The sequence below is a fragment of the Athene cunicularia genome, assembly GCF_003259725.1.
Source record: "Athene cunicularia isolate RWA chromosome 4 unlocalized genomic scaffold, athCun1 chr4_part2, whole genome shotgun sequence".
Taxonomy (NCBI): domain Eukaryota; kingdom Metazoa; phylum Chordata; class Aves; order Strigiformes; family Strigidae; genus Athene; species Athene cunicularia.
Window position 1 is genome coordinate 8,881,522 of NW_020799099.1, and position 16,691 is coordinate 8,898,212.

The 16,691-nt window shown below is 42.7% G+C and overlaps 1 protein-coding gene across 11 annotated transcripts in view; it reads left to right on the forward strand.

Annotated features, from left to right (window-relative positions):
* The window catches only part of SLC4A4 (solute carrier family 4 member 4), a 230,632-nt gene that overhangs the window by 83,893 nt on the left and 130,048 nt on the right, over positions 1-16,691 (forward strand). For all 11 annotated transcript variants that reach the window (XM_026847425.1, XM_026847427.1, XM_026847426.1 and 8 more), the window contains one exon: positions 5,283-5,462. In XM_026847425.1, the coding sequence (XP_026703226.1) occupies positions 5,283-5,462 (180 nt within the window). The remainder of the gene's footprint in view (positions 1-5,282; positions 5,463-16,691) is intronic.

The following is a 16,691-nucleotide window of genomic DNA, read 5'->3' on the forward strand; positions in this document are numbered from 1 at the left end:
AACCTGGTGTGTTTGATGCAGGTCCTGGCTTTTCCTACTGCAAAACTCCTGTGAAGCTTTCTGTAAACCTCAGCAGGTGATGGGGAGTGAGCTCCTGAAAGGAGACCTGGACTGTGTCTATGGTGATCAGACTGTGCTAATCTTGTAGCCACAGATTTGGCTACATAAACACACACAAGGAACTAAGGGGTGGCTGAATCTTTACCAGGTCAGACAACTTTCAAGCCTGCAGATTACTTACTGTTTATATTTTTCAGTACACTTTTTTTATTTCCTATGTTTACATTTCTTTAACCCTCACATCTCCTTAAATGGAATAACTCAGAAAAGACATAGCATGGCATTGTACTGAGGTGGTGTGCTTGGGGGCCTGGCTGATTGAGGCAGGGTATCTGGAGCTGCTTGCTTTCACATGTGCCGCCTGAGCGCTGCTGGGGCCAGTATGCTGAGTTTGTGTGGTGTGCGGAGCTTGGGATTTTGACAGTTTCATTCCCCGGGCCGTCAACAAGATCATGCTCGGCCAGGATGGAGACAAGAGATGAACAGATATTCTTGCAGGCAGGGAGGGAATGCTGTGTTTTACAGAACTTAAATTTGATAATACATGAGGGGATTTTCACTGTTAAAACTGACTCAGGGAGTCTCCTGTGCCCAAACTCTAAATTTGGACTCTGAATCATGAGCTACTATTCTTTAATAGCTCTCAGTAAAGCAAAAGATGTCATTTCAACCAACATTTTTCCAGGGGAAAAATACCTCTCTGATGATGATTACTTCTTGCTCTATTAATAATCAGATGAAATGATTTTGCTCTGGATTTGGTACATAGTAAAGTTTCTCCCTCAGGCACAAGAAACTAACTTCAAAAGTTTTAGCTACAGCAGGTGAAAGTTCAAGGGAGCCACTACCCACCACTGTCCCTTAGAAGAGAAAAGGTGCCACATTGACCTGTAGGTCCTGCTGTGCATCTTACCAATGGGTTTTACTCTTGTGAAATAAATGCCTCTGGTCAACCAAAACAGCTCTAAAAATTAATGAGGTGCACATAGAGGCTAATCATCTTCCTGGGAGAGGACTACGGGAGCAGGCCCCAGAAAAGGTTGTGAATGCTGTAGGGGCCACAGGAGGAAACTGGCAATTGGCCCGTATCAGGTGTGCAAAAGAAAGTTACAGCTGAGTGGGATCTGGATTACCAGGAGGAGTTTAACACTTGGCTCTGTGCTTCCCATCCTCCACCAAGCCATAGGATAATAGCATGGTGCATGTGTGTCACGTTAAATTTATCAGGCATTACCATTTGTAGTCAATGGTTCTCATGGGAAAGGCTCTGTTACCCTGGTGAGTAGGAAGTGTCTCAGAAACCCAGTGCATTGAGAGTATGTGTCAATTGTTTCCTTCCAGGCGCTTTGGGAAGGGAGCCTAAAAGTTTATCTCAGCATTTGCAACAATATAAACAGATGCCAAGCGCTTCAAGTACGCAGAAAAGAAAAATGTCTTGCTTGGCGTCCCTGAACAGACTTGAGGAGGGGAAGGCAAAAAGCAACATTAAGTCTCTCCTTTGCAGAATAGGGAAAAGCAGCTAAGTTAATGCAGATGCTTGCCTGAGTATATACAACTTAGTTTCATATTACCAAAATCTGTACAGTGCCCATGTGGTCAAAAGATTACAGAGACTGTCCAGTTCTGTTGGCAGCATATTAAAGTATTAAGACTACAGGCTTACTATGATGTGTTTCTATTATCAAGCTGACCACAGAATTGAGGTGATTCAAAGGAGGACATTGTTTTAATAGAGATACTGGAATAGCTCCATCCTTTTGCGTCTGGCTTTTGGATGCGGTCTTGACTGCCAGAATTCATTGGGAACAGCTACCACTATCTTGGGGCCACCCCTGCCCTACAGCTCCTGCTTGTGCTCAGATTTCTCTGTCCTTATGCAGAGTTTATGCCATCTGCTGTGTTAAAGCTGATGTCTCCAGTGGCTGCAATAGCTTTCCTGGTTTCCTTTTGACATGCTAGAGCTAAATCAGGTGTTGATCTGTAAGGTCTTGCTGCAGATGTCCCTAACTTTGGTGTTGTGGCTCTGCCTATTCTTTCTGTGATGTGAGCCCCTTTCGCCAAGATCGCAGTGCTGGCACACTGAGCTACAGGCAGCAGATGCGCGTCCCTTTTTTTCTGTCACTGGTGTGCTGCCTGATTTTGGACCTTGCTCAACCCTGGATTTCTGTTTCTTTTTTTGTCATGCTCCCTGAGATGGCAAGTTATTAGTGTCTGATACTGTACCCAGCAGTTGTACGGCTTTTGGTGCCCGGCAGCAGCAGAACTTCCAATACCTCAGCCTAGATGATACTGCCTAAAAAATAACTGTACTTCACTCGGAGAGATTTTCACTAACTCTTCATAGCTGTTAGTTTCTATCTTGGTAACATGGACATATATTTGTATATCTGTTTTACTTATTTATTTAGTGTGATCTTTAGTGTGCATAGTTACCACTAGTACATAAACTTGAGCTTGCTGTAGCACTCTAGCCACCAGAATGATGATGTGATCCATTTCAGGACCATCACAGGCCCTGTTGCACCATCATCATCTGTGAGTGAGAAGGGAATTGCTTTATAAGCCTCTGCTTTCTACTACAATTTCCACATAACAAATTACTTTGGAGCCAAAATGTAACACACTTAGTGCCAGTCTGGGGATGAACATATTTTTTCAAGTAATAGTATTGGAGAATTTTATTTTTCTTTTATTGGCCTTTTGAGGATTCAGAATGTAGTATTTAAGAAGCCTTTTTCAGATGTTTTTTTATGCTTAAGTAATTCAACAATTCAACATTTAATATTTCTAATTTGTCCTTCATGACTGCTTTTCAGAGGAGCTACTCCTGGAGATCTGTGTATGCCAGTAGTCTTGCTGGGCTGTAGAGTATGTATGTAGATGGGTATGAGGGACAGTGTATTATACGTAGGACATGAGCTATTTTCATAAGCTTCTGGCCCCATCCTTGCATACAGCTCATCATTCCAATATTTGCAAAGCCCTCGGGGAACTCAGCTAGCTATTTTAAAGTTGCTATCAAGGAGGGCCACTCTGGTCAAGCAACTTTTTAAAAGATCTGGGTTGCTTTCAGTATGAAAATTCATATGCAAAAAAGGTGAAAGACTCTCCAGACTTCACAGCTGGCCTCAAGAGTGTGTGGAATTTGAAATTGAAAATGCAGTTTTTCATTGAAAAGTCAGTTTCTTATTTTTTCAGTAGGGTATTTTGTGCCTAAATTTTTGGTGGTTCAGTGTCAAAAGATTGGATTTATCATCATGAGGGATTAGAGGTGCATCTTTAGCGGTGAAGTTAACTGGTGGCTGCAGACTCCGGCTTTACTGTTGTGCTGACATTTCCAGAGCAGCTTCCCATGCCTTGTGAAGAGGTGGTTCATCTGGAACCTTGTAATGCTGCTAAAGGTGAAAGGAAAGACCAATTGGTACTCTGTAATGAGGGGAAATCGGTGGAGATGGGTTGGTGGCAAGGGCAAGTTTTCTCTCTAGTGTTCTCAAGTACATGACTGTTTTATCAAGTGAAGCCTGACTTTTGTTACTTGCTTGACTTAATTCTTGTTCCTGAGCAAATGGGAGTATGGCTGCTGTAGAAGGGAGAGGTGGACTGAGCTGAACAGAGAAGTGTTGCAGAGATATGTGTCTGGTAACACAGAAGCATGTCTCATCTGGCTTCAGATGCCATTGCCATCATCTAGTTGGGTGCCCACTCATTTGACAGAAGTTCCTGTGGTTTCAGGAGTGATGTGATTTCATGATGTGGACTGCGTTTCAAGAGAGTCTTTTGGCTGAATGTCTTCTGTGACAGATACCTGTAGGTCGTGGAGTCAGGACCGAGGCGTCTCTTGTCTCAAAGCCACAGCAGTCATGGAGGCTGGGGTCTGAAGGCTGCAGTTTGGGAGGGTCTCCCCTCTCTCTGGGGAGGCAACCACCACACAACTTGGGCTGGGACAGTGCTTTACGATGGAGCACAGTTCTCCAAAAGCGTAGCCTCTGCCTTCTCTTGAATGTGCCATCTGGCTCTCAGGGGGTTTTAATAGCCATGCATTCATGCAAGGTGTAAGCAGATGCTAAGAATAGATGTATGGGAGGTGACAGAGACAGTGACTCTGTGGAGGTAACAGCTCTGCAGGAACGCTCTGCTGTGACCAGAAGCAAATGGCTGTGCCTACAGATGAATACATTTGTTCTTACGTGCATTTGTGGCTCATTCATTCAGATAAATGTACTTCAGTCAGTAATAGGGCATGTGTGTTTATCTTAAACTCTCTGCTTAGCTGTGCTGAGACGTGAGTGGGAAAACCAAATTTGGTCAAAAGCATAGAATACAGCGGTGATTTATCAAGAGTTAAATCTGAAGGAGCTGTTTTTAAAGCTTGCAGTAAGATATCTGAATTATTTGGGCACAGAAAAAGACATATAAATGCTTTCTACAAGCACAAGGAGAGATACTTACCCTAAGCTGGTAGATGTGCAGAAATCTCTGAAAATAAAACATTTTTCTCAAACTCATCAAGAAGACACAAGAATTGGCAAATGTAGTTTAAGTGCTTTAGTTTGAAATGTAAGCCTATATGAAAGGGAAAAGGCATACTTTGTGTTTACAGTCAACATATGATTTGACACTCTGATTACTTAATTTATGTTTTGGAAAGTGTCAGGTACTTAGAAGTTTACAGTAGCTTATGTTAGTCCTTCCTCATCTGTTGTGTTATAATAATACCCTAATGATATTTTGACACTTGTTATACAATGGACTACATAGTCAAGTGATCTAAATTTTGTTGCTCTAAACTCTTCCATTAAGCTGAATCAGTTTTCACAAGGTAGGTGTTAAATCCAGCCAGCGTATTTGGTAAAGTGAATGGAAAAAGTAACGTAGAATGTTTTTGGAGAGCACTGTGTTCAATATTGCAAAATGAGTATGATGGCCTTCTGTGGTTTTAATTTTTATTTTCAAATGAGTCACAAGTACAGAATAATTATCAGAGTCTGCACCGGCATGCACTCTCAGAAATGATTGTAGAAAAAAATACTTTTCTAAATGGTAGCTAAAGAGGTCCTAGCTCACATTTGGAGACAAGAAAAATACTACTCATTAATGTTAGGCCAGTGAAGAAAGATGCTTCACTTGCTTATTTGACTGAAATGTAGCATGAACTGTACTGGCCAGCAATGCAAAAACTATGTGCAGTCGAAGTTAATATTTGCTGGTTTTGTGTTCCCTAGGTCATCACACTATTTACATTGGGGTCCATGTGCCGAAGAGCTATAGAAGAAGGAGGCGTCATAGAAGAAGACCTGGGCACAAAGAAAAGAAAGAAAAGGAGAAAATCTCTGAGAACTATTCCGACAAATCAGACGTAGAAAATGCTGATGAGACAAGCAGCAGCATCCTTAAACCACTCAGTAAGTACTGGTTTCAGTTGTCACTCACTACAGTGGTCTGTTGTCTAGTGATCTGCTCCAGATCTGATCATGGAGGAAGAAACTGGATCCACGAAAACAGCCATCTCATGTTGCAGGGTTGGAGTAGTCTTAATCACTTGCTGTCGAATGGTTGCTGTGGCTTGGAAAAGGGACAGGCTGGAGCAGACATTTCATCCCTCTGTACCACCTGAGTTTGCTCCTGAGCTAATGCCAGCCAGAAACAGGCCAAATTTTAAAAAGCAATTTGACACTGTGTGTAAAGAGATAGCAAGGAAATGCAAAGACTGAGTAGATGCCTGGGCAGATCTGTTGCAGCTTCTGCCCTGGCTCTCAGGATGTGAACCCTCTCTAGAATGCAAGCACCCTGTGGTTTCAGCTAGAAACAGACTCATAGGAGCAGGTCGGTGAGAAGCACCAAGACCACTGCTATAGACTGAGAGAAACATACCCACTTGGGATTTGGCTTCATTCTATCAATGACTTGTGGTTCTAATAAGTCTTTTCCCTTTATTAATTAACCAGTTTTAAGTTTTGCAAACAGAAAGAAGAATAAAATGCAGCATTATTCTATGTTTGAATATCTGTAGGGGTTGAATATCTGAATTTTGATAGGCAGATAAGGGTCTATTTTGGATGCCCTGTACCTCCATTCATACTGAAATTGTTAACCAGAGGAGAGAGATCTTTATCTAGTGTCATTACTATGCAGCTCTCAGTAACATTGTAGGAGACTGTCGTTTGTTCTGAAATGTGGGGGATGGCTGCTTAAATAGAAGTGGGAGAGAGATGGTGACAGCTTGCTAAAGTGGGAACATGCTAACAAGGTTTGAATATAGGAGAACAGCCCTATGTTATATGGATATGATATAGCTCAGATTATTGGGGCTAATTCCAAATGGTTGGAGTTTCATTAAAGAACTTGTTTGTAAGTGGGAAAATGTGCACGAGACGTAGAGGGAGGAGCAAGCAGGGGTCATATAACCTGATCTTTGATGCAAGAAATTTGTGAATTTTTCATTTTAAAATTCTGTTGCTGTATAGTTGCTGCATATAAAGAGAGTAACATGGGATCAGATCAGTCATGTCTTTAGCCCAGGGCCTGTTACTCTCGGTGGTGCAGATACTTCAGAGAGCAGCAACAGAAAGGAAGGCAAGTCACAATGTCCGTTTGCTCTTCACAGCTGTAGTTCTCTAGTTGTTCCAACTGGTCAATGCTCATCAATACTCAGAAACCAGGAGTTAATTTACACTGAAAGACATAATTACTTGTCTTCAAGAACTCTAGATATTTTAAGTTTTATATTTGCACCTCTGTTCTCCTTTGGTGGGCAGGTGACCAGATCTGTAGAAATTCCTTTTTTTGGCTTCTGGATGTATCGATAACCTAGGGGAATTGTGTTCACAGGCTGATTGTGCCCACGGTTGAAAACCTATTTCTTCCATCAGGTTTTGATTTTCTGCCTTATGGCAGTTCAGCATTGTTTCTGTTTTGTGTCCTTTGAGAAAAAGTTAATGGTATTTTTTCCTCTATTGTTTCTACAGGTTAGTATGTTCTTGTCTACTCTTCATCTGCATGTAAAAACGTGCAGTCTATTAATCTTTCTCTAACTGAGAATTTTCCCATAGTCTTTTCCACCCTGACCTCTTTGCACTATGTATTTTTGGAGTGGGATCACTTAAATACCACACAATATTCCAGGTGTCCTATGCAGTAGCATTAATACTACATCATTTGTAACTTTTTCTGTATTGTTCATCGTCTCATGTATCCAGATACTTTACCAGGTTCTTGCAGGGACTTGCTGTTTTGCGCTGGTGGCCAGATCTTTTTACGAGCTGGCACAGTTAATTTAGAACACTGTAAAGGATAGGAGTAGTTCAGATTACTGTCTTGAATTTCCAAACATTGAATTACATGTTGCCTCATATCCCCAAGTTTTTTTCCCCTTCTGAAACTCTTGTCTTCATAGTTGACCTGAATTATTTGTTTCCTACACTTTTTTTGCTTGTTGACTTACTCTCTAGTTCTGCTTTTGACATTCTCCATCATTTATAAATGTCTCTATTTCCATTTCATTTTCTGTCTCTTAGGTGGTTGTCCATCTGAGACAGTTGCTTGGATATTCAGACTGTTCCGGCTTTAGATGTCTCTTACTGGAACTCTGGTGAAGGCTTTTTGTGGGTCTGAATGGCTTGTGTCCTGTGTACCCCACTCTCAGTCATGGCAAGTGTGTCCAAGAGAAGACCAGTTCTTTTCAGGCAAAGCTTACTTAGTCGGGTGTTCATTACTGGCAATCATGGCAAGAAATCTGAGTTGTAACCCTGTTTTTTAAAATCTTCATCTGTTAATAGTAAATGTTTGAGGGGTATGTGGCTCAAATTCAATTTCAAAAGAATAAGAGTATTAGAAACAAAGAATTGGGAAATTTTGAACAGCAGTTTTAATGGAGTTGGGAGAAACGAAATATATTACATATATTTGAGACAGCTGTCAATATAGAGTATGTGGCATCAGCAGCTGAAATATCTGTCAGGGCTGTGTGGTTTAGTAGAGAGGGACAGAATGAAGGCATTTGCTACAGAGTAGGGGTGCCACTTGGCCAGTGGCTGCATTGTGGCCAGGAGGGAGAGAGTTTTGGATTTTGCTTTTCTTTGAAGGGGTGGGATGGGGAAATAACAACTGAGCAAGAAGTGAAATGCAGAGCATGGAGACAACCAGAGAGTGAGCGTTAGTCTAACATACTTGAGGTCATTTTACAGGGATGGCTGATTACAAAGGGACTACATCAGCCAGAGCTAGACCAGCTCTGCAGGGGCTTACTGGATATGCTTGTGGGGTACACAGTGTTTCCATGTCGTCAGAAGAGAAGGAAAAAAAGAAGCGCTGGACACCAAGGAAAGAGGAAATCCTGAGCCCGCTGTGCCGTTTTACACAGCTCAGCACCTTTCTCGTGAAGGCACCCAAGAATAGAAGAGCGAGGGTGTTGCAGTTCCCAGGATTAAGGACTGCTGGGACAGCTGTGTTTATGACCTTTGCATAACACCGCTTTGCATGATGGCTGGCTGTAGCCAGGGACTCTGCTCGCCTTTAAAAAACAGGATTGGATTTACGCGTGCTTCAGGTACCCATCAGAGACTAAGGCTCAATGAATGCTGGGTTGTGAATATAGCGTGTAGGACACTGCCTTCAGAAAGACTGCAGAGAAGGTGATAGGAGTATGCAAGTTTAGTAAGATAATAACATGAAAGTGCTGTTTATTGGTGAGACGAAGGGACTGAATTGGAGGATATTTCAGTCTTTTCTTTAGAATTGGAAGATTTTTTTTGACTCCTCTGTTCTGTTTTGTTAACTATATTTTAAAAAAAGCAAAATCCAATTTTACATGAAGAAAACCCAAACATCTTAAGGAAAGGCACAGTGCATCTCAGTGTATAAAATCCACTGTTGTTGATTTTTGAAATTATTAACTTGGCCAAGTATTAGACACTGTCAGTTCAGCTTGTATGTAACTGGTAGTTTATTTCACCTTCAGATGCAAGGACAAGAATATGAAGTTTGATTTGAAAAATCTTTAATAATAAAGTTTTTTAAATAGTTCCTAAAAGTTTAGGAAACTGCTTGATTGTCTCCGTATACTGAGAGCTTTGTTTTTACTGAGTAGAAAGCTTAAGCCAGCTTTGATACGATACATCGCTTCTATTTCTTGATCCCTCCCTAAGGACCATGAAGCCTAAACCTAGATATCTTACCTGAAGATAATTTCTCAGCTTCTTTGATGAAAACTCTGCAATCAGTTTTTCACCAAATCTGGATTTGACTCACCAGGTCAAGCTGCCTGTCCCACAACAAACGAACCTGATGAAACATGTCTGTGGATACAGGCAAGAGAGTAAACAGGTCCAGAAACACAAACCTTCCCTATAAATGTTTTGTTTCAGTTCAAAACTGTTCTAGCTGTGTTTTTATATTTGGGAATTGGTGCAGTCTGGAAATGTCAATCCTTTTTATAAAAGCTGGGTCCAGTTCAGTCAAACAAGCCAAACTTTGGTATTCCTTAACTCTCTCCAGATGGGAGGTTGTTTATAAAATTGAACATGTACAGATATGTTTTATCCTAAGTAAATTACTGCTTGGGAAAGATACCTCCTTCAAAAATCCAGACAGGGATATTCTCTGATACACTGAGGAGGCGGCTTGAAGGTGATGTTCCCTCTGCAGAGCCCTTTCAGTATCTTCCAGGCCTGCAGGGGCTGTCTCTGCTCATGGAGAGAAAATTGGAGTTCACGCCCTTGTTCTCAGGCAGGACTGCTGACACTGGTGCTAGCTGAAATGTGTCTTCCTTAAACCGCAGACTATTACAAATCCATGTTCCAGATGAAGCGTACCAGCACCTTATTGCTAAATGCACCTCCTTTAACCAGCCTGGCCCTTGTTTCCACTTAGGACCAGTTAGAATGAAACATTTTTTAGCAGTGGTTATTCTGTACCATCCATCCATACATGCTGGCATACAAGTATATTCCAGGTTAAAAATATTACGTTACTGGTAAGTGGACTTCAAATATCCTCTTCTTATCTGCCTAAAACACACATAAAAGTTGTAAAACAGATAAAGATTTATGCTGTCAGAACACTGCAGAAGGGGAAGGATAGCGTATTGAGAAGTGATGGGTAAAACGGGGTTTTTGGTGTGAAACTTCAGTGATTTTTGTAGTGCTAATGGCTGGAGTGTTGAGCTGCTAGAATACTGCACATATTCAGTTAGCCTCTGGTTAATGATGGTCAGTGTTCTTAGAGGGGTGAAGGAAGGAATCAGCTCGACAGACTGGGGAGTTGATGGTGGAAAGGCAGCTTGTCAGCTTGCACAGGTAGAGGTGTCGAGCCTCATTCTGCCTCCTCAGGTCGACTGATTGCTTATCTCAGAATGAAGTGGATGCTCTTACTTGCAAGGGACAAGACAAGGGAGGAACAAGGAAGGCAGATAGAAGTTTCTTCTCTGAGACAGGCTGCTATCTGAACCCATTTCCCTCTTCCTCATTCTTTACTACAGACACACGGAGATTTTCCCATGAGGAAATGCAATTCTGCTTGATCTAGGAAGGGGTTTCTTCTCACTGTCTGGTTGCCCTCCAGGTTAATTTGGCTCACCTCCCTGGCTTAAACCCAGTCTCTTGGTAAGAGAACAAAACCAAATCTCAAACCCAAATCACGTCTCTTGGTAAGCTCTGTCATAGCAGGCAACATGTAGACATGGTGTTTACGTACCTAGCAGTAGGAGGTGCTCCACAGAGATGCCTGTGCTTGTGCAGAACTTGCCTGGGTTGTCCTTGGCCTGGCCCAGTTCTGTGTCCCTTACAAAGATACAAATCTATTTCCGTAGCACCTGTAGAACAGAAGCGCTTGGAATATGGGGTACAGACTTGAGCTGATGCGAGCAATTACTGTGTCAGAAGAAACAGTAGAGAAATATATGATTCTTTGACAGAACGGAAGTTCTCATCTTCATTCAATTGATCTGTGCATGGCCTATGGTTTCTGAAAGGTAAAAAAACTGTCTGTGTGTATTCATGACTGAATTCAGTGGCTGGGGTAGAAGTCCTTTTATAGGCAAAGGTGATTCCAAGCAAATAAAGAGCAAGAAGCCCAAAATGTAAATACCTGTCCCTTTCCGAAATATCTTGGGCAATTTCATGGGTAGTCAAGGGCTAGTATTATAAGCTGTAAAGTAATGACTTGCAATGCTACACCTCAGTTCAAGCCCTACAGCATTTTGCACAAAATAATCATGAAAATGATGCTAGTAACATAGATAACAAAAGATTAAAAATCCTTTGTTCTTTGGAGTGATTTTTAAAACTAGCTGGCAATAAACATCCTCAAGCCTTGTTTTCAGGAAGCTAACTAGAGGCATCAGTTGCTTTTTAATTTTTCAATTTTTTTCAGCTTAAGAAGTAGGGTTGCAAAGGTGTGGGCATGGCACTTCTGTGTCCTGCGTTCATGTGAAGTGATGCTCGCTCCTCTGTTCTGTAATATTTTGCTGAATGCTAATGCAGCCTGCAAGTTTGAGGAGGATGTGAGCCTTCACTCAAGTTGATTGCAGCATCTTAGGTTCTTGAGGTCTTTCTCCTCTGAATCACAAAGTCTTGTAGGCTGCCTGACTTTTTGCCTCTTTCCACTTTCATTTTTAACAGTGTTATGTGGAAATAGGATAAAGAAGGAACTGGCTTTGGTGGGACAGTGAGCTGCCTGCTGACATTACTCTCTAGCTGTAAACATGGGATGTCTTCATCGTCACCCTAAGTATAGTACTTTACATGCATATGAACATGTGTTTGTGCATGTAAATGTCTTTAAAGACCAGAAGGGAGTCTTTGAGAATTCCTTTGCTGAAGGGCTCTAAGATGAGATTTTTCCTGTAATGATACACTATTGCTGTTGGCCACGTTTAAAGGTTTTATACCACAAGTTGTGAGGTGCGGTGCCTTGCTGCAATACTGTATGGTTTACTGACTGTTTTTGTTAAAACTGCTTGCGGGTCTGAAAAATTGTTGTTGCCAGAGTGAAAGATTGGTCTAAACTGAGCATAATGCTTGAGAAAACGGAGTAGGAGGAAAGGAAATTCAGTGTTCATAGTTTACTGGATATAGGCATTCAGGGCACTTTGCTCCATGCAGTGCTGGGCTTCAGAAATGACTGATATTTTGCTTTGGTAGGGAATTCAGCAAGGCACTGGGACCCAAAAGCAACAAGCAATAGTGAGGGGCCCATGGAACTAATAAACTGCATGTTGTAATAGAATTTTCTTAGCATTTGCATATGTGAAAAAAGTAAAACCTGATTTTTGGACAGAGTCAAAATGTTGACAGGTGGATAAATGTAACTGCAGAATCTAAATTTTGGAAAACCTTAAAGGAGGGATAAGCCGTTGTGAGCTGAGGGCATTTTTCATCTTACACTGTTAGTTGCAGCTTTTCTGCATATGGTCACGTGTGGGCTAAGCTTACTGAAGGTTTTCTTTACTAGTGGAAGGGTGTAACTAGGATCCTGTTTACAGGACACAAAACCAGAAATGAGGAGAAGAGGTTGAAAATCTGGATCTGTCTGTTGGAGTGGTTTCTAGAGGACCCGTATAGCAATAGGGAGAGGGAAGGGATGATATGTCATCCCATCAAAGGTTTGTAAAAGTTTGCAGTTTGCTCAGAGAAATTCCTCTTCCACCCACCAGCAGTAGTTCTTGAAGGTTTTAGTAAAAAACATTCTCTTGAGCCCTCAGATGTGGGTTAGGAGGAGCATTTTGCTGAAAGAGAAAATGTTTGCAGCATAGTCATTTCATTAAGGTGTTGTTTGAGGCTTGTGCTGTCATCCTGGATGGAGTGCATCTCTCCCAGTGAAGGTGAGGTTGGGTCTGGATGGATCAGATTTGGTATGTAGGCAACCACTGTGTCCCTCCGTAATGATTGCCAAGCATCATGCCTCACTATGGGTTAATATGCACCTTTTAACAATTCTAATTTAAAATGCAGCCTTCTTTCCAAAGCTCTGTGTAGTCTGGAGCAAGGCAAGCTGGGACTCTAGAGAGTTGCTTGAGTCCTGCTTGCTTGAAGCTTGCTGTCAATTTTGGGCATGCATGCTACAACCCTGCTACTGAACACCTGCATTTAGTGCTTGGGAGGGTGTTTGATGTGGAGAGAGAACTGTAATTATCTCCAATAGATTGTCCGAACCTGGCAGATCCTGCAACATCAATTGGCACCTTTTTTTTTTTTTAAACGGGTTAGTCAGTGCTTAGTTTATCAAGGTGCCTAGCAATATAAAATATGTTGTGGTGAGCAATCATGTAGTGTGAATTCACTATGTTGATTTGTTTAAGTGGAGGCTTTTTCATTTTTAATCCAAGTACAACACTTTGTTGCTCCTGGTTGATGTGGGGCACCCTGAAGTTGATGGCATTAGTATCCTTAGTTTCTTTTACATTATGGTTTGCTGCTTGCATAACAAGTATGGGTTTTGCTCCTTTCAGGTTCTTCAGGTCTTCTGATGGGTCTAAGAGCCTAGATAAGAGAGTGGTGCTCTGTGTGTGTGTATAAATAGTTTTCTAATATCTGTCTGTTGAGTGCAATACCTCTGGTGCTAGCCAGGTATCCCCAGAGGCCAAGCTCCTCTGCTTTTTTGCTGTGTTCTTTCACTCAACAACTTGACCTTTATCAGAAAAGAAAGCCCACCTGTGGGGCTGAAATGCCCATTGACTCCATTGTGCTCGTAAGCCTCTGAAGTGCTTCATCACATCGATAATTCCTGCTGAAATCTGTGAGACCTAGGCATGAATTCAGGTGTTTCTGGATCACTAACTGTCCCACCAGTGGCTAAGTTACAGTCTGTTCACCTCATGCTTCTCATTTCTTGAGAACCTTTGTATTTTGCTGCACATCTGCCCCTTTGCTCGATATCGGCACTTGTGAGCAGTTTGCTTACATGAGGCCTGAAATTATGTTTCACATCTACCGTCTTAAATGGGGCACCGAAGTAGGCATGTCTGTCTCTGGTGAATGCAATGGGTAAAATACCCAGAGTGGTGTGCTGAGGGCTGTGCTGTGAAACACACATGGGGACAGAGTCTCCTGTGAGGACAGAGCGAGCCTTCATGTCCAGGGAGCACCTGGCATGAGCTGAGGAATAGACAGAAGAAAGCTCTGTCCCTGGCACTGCCTCCAAAATGGAGACAAGGCTCTATTTGAAACCACTCGTGTAATAAGCAATTTGAGCCCACCGGTGTGGAAACCATCTCTTTTCTAGTTTTAAATACAATCTGTTTGACATCTGCAATGCATTCAGCAGGGATTTTCCAGGCTTTCTCCTTAAAAAGAGCAAGCTTTGCAGCTCTCCAGCACAAAATTACTGCCTCTTCAGGAGCACTTCTACACAAAATGCGAAATGAGTTGCATGCAGGATTACTGAAGCAATACAGCAGTTTGAGGAGAATACAGCATGCCTGATCTGTAGGTACACAGCCCTGCTGCCCGACCCAGAGGCTGCTTTGTCAAAATGCCTGTGTTTGGGACATTCACAGAATTTCTCCCGTTTCTCTTAAAGTTAAGTGTGAGCTGACTGTTTAATGGTATATCTCTTAAAAATGTGTGTGACCGTTCTTAACAGTCTTCCTACCTCTTCATGTGCAGTCTAATTTACAATGAAGTAAAGTTCTGGTATTGCTTCCTAACTCAGAGTGCCTGACTTGCAGGAAAAGAGCCTGTATTGTGGAGAATGTCCTGGTTGATTCCAGTGAGGAGTGGAAGTTGCCAGTCCAACTGTGGAACAGTCCATCCATAATGAGATTGAATTAATTCGACAAGGATATTTAGACATCAATTTAGTAAGGCTCAGGCTTGGTGTCTACCCTGAAAGTTCATTAAGCTAGCAGCTATAAATAGCAAGAGACAGCTACAGGATTGAAATAAATGTACCTACTTAGCAGAGCAGATGCAGCACAGTCAGGGGTGTGCCAAGACTCCTCTTTCTATTAGTGTTGTTGGATTTTTTGGCAATTTGGTTTCATTCCTGGCTCTTCAAGACATGGGGTGGGATTCTCCAAAAGCTTTTACCAGCAGCCCACCACAGTAAGAGCAACGGCAGACTAGTGTTGAGAGCCTTTGAAAAATACCAGGCAGGGTGGCCAAATAGCTTAATTTTTTTATATGAATACTTTACACAGGGAAGATGGTCAGGGAGACTTTCCCATAAATGTAAAGGAATATTTGGTATTTTGGTCTTCAAGAAGTGCACAGCAGGCTAGTGGATTGGTCCAAGGTGGTGGAGTCAGTTGAAGCATGCCTTTTTCTGCCCCTCCAATCTCTAATGCCGCAAGTAGCATATTTAGGTCACAAGTAGTGCAACTGCAGAGGTAAACCCAGAAATAATTACTGCTTCGATTGCAGACATGCCCTCTGCATAGCTGGGGGCCCATCAGAGAGTCTGCTGGGGTGCAGCAGGATGAGTAACTGGGAAAGGGCATGGAAAGGTGCTGAGGGGCAGGCAGGCTGTGGGAAGGGTGCGGGTGAGGAGGTCAGTCCTGCTTGCTGACACAGCCCTCGCCTCGGCTTTTGCCCTGCTAAGGAGAGATTGCATAATGCAGGGAGAGACCGCTAATTACCTGGGCTGGCCATCTGACTACCTGGGGTAAAGCTGACTGTGTCCTGGCCCTCAATATTTGGTTAGGGACTTTCTTCTAGTGGGTCAGGCTCCTCTAAGGCAGGACCCCTTTCATCCCTGCAGGTTGCCTCATATTGTGGGGTCAGGAAGCTCTCTTGCCTTTCACTGCAGGGGATACAAACCTCCAGTCGTGTTAGGTTTCAAGACTGGTATTTTTGGTTTTTTGGGTGGGTTCAGGGAAGAGGCTGTGACCTCAAAAAATCCAGAGGGAAGATGGGGAGAGGAGGTGTGAGGAGAGGTTACTTGAAGACACACTTTACTGGCAGTTAGGGAGGGCTTCTTGTCGGTGTGGGAGTGACATAGAAGAGACATGTAGGAGGGAGGTACTTCAAGCAGCAGCTAAACCCAGCTTCCTTTCACTCATTAATGACTCCAACCCTCATCGGTGGGAGATAGTCTGGATGGTATTTCTGTTGTTCCTGTGGCTCCATTCTAACTGCAAAGACTCACAGCTCCCACTGAAGCACTTGGATAGGATGAAGACACATGGTGATAGAAGGTTGGGTCTAGATGTGAGCTGTCACCCAAAGCAAAGGCTTTCTTTTTCTTCTTGGCAAGAGTACAGAGTTTTTCTTAGCTAATTTAAAAAAAAATGCTTTCTTTGCAACACCTTTTGACCGAAGTGTCGGGTTTTTTTTATCTTGTGCGTATGCCGATCACATAAGGGCTTCTTATGAACACTTAGGTTTATTTAAAACACTTTGCCCTTCCCTTACATGTGACATCCACCTTAGGTAAATGCATGGCTGCAATTGGGCTTACAGCACAGAAGAGTGCTCACCTGGCTGGTGCTCTTGCTTTGCCTTTGCTGTGCAGCTGAAGGCTGGCGGTCCGGAGAGCTGGTCCAGGCAAGTGGGTCAGTGGGTGACTTGCTCTCGGGAGGCTGAGAGAAGCAGGCAACTGGATTTTGTTCACTGTTGCTGAGTAAGCAAACGGTGTGTCTTTTTATCACTGCCCAGTATGCTCCCCTGCTCTGGCCTGCACCCCCCCCCCCCCCCCCC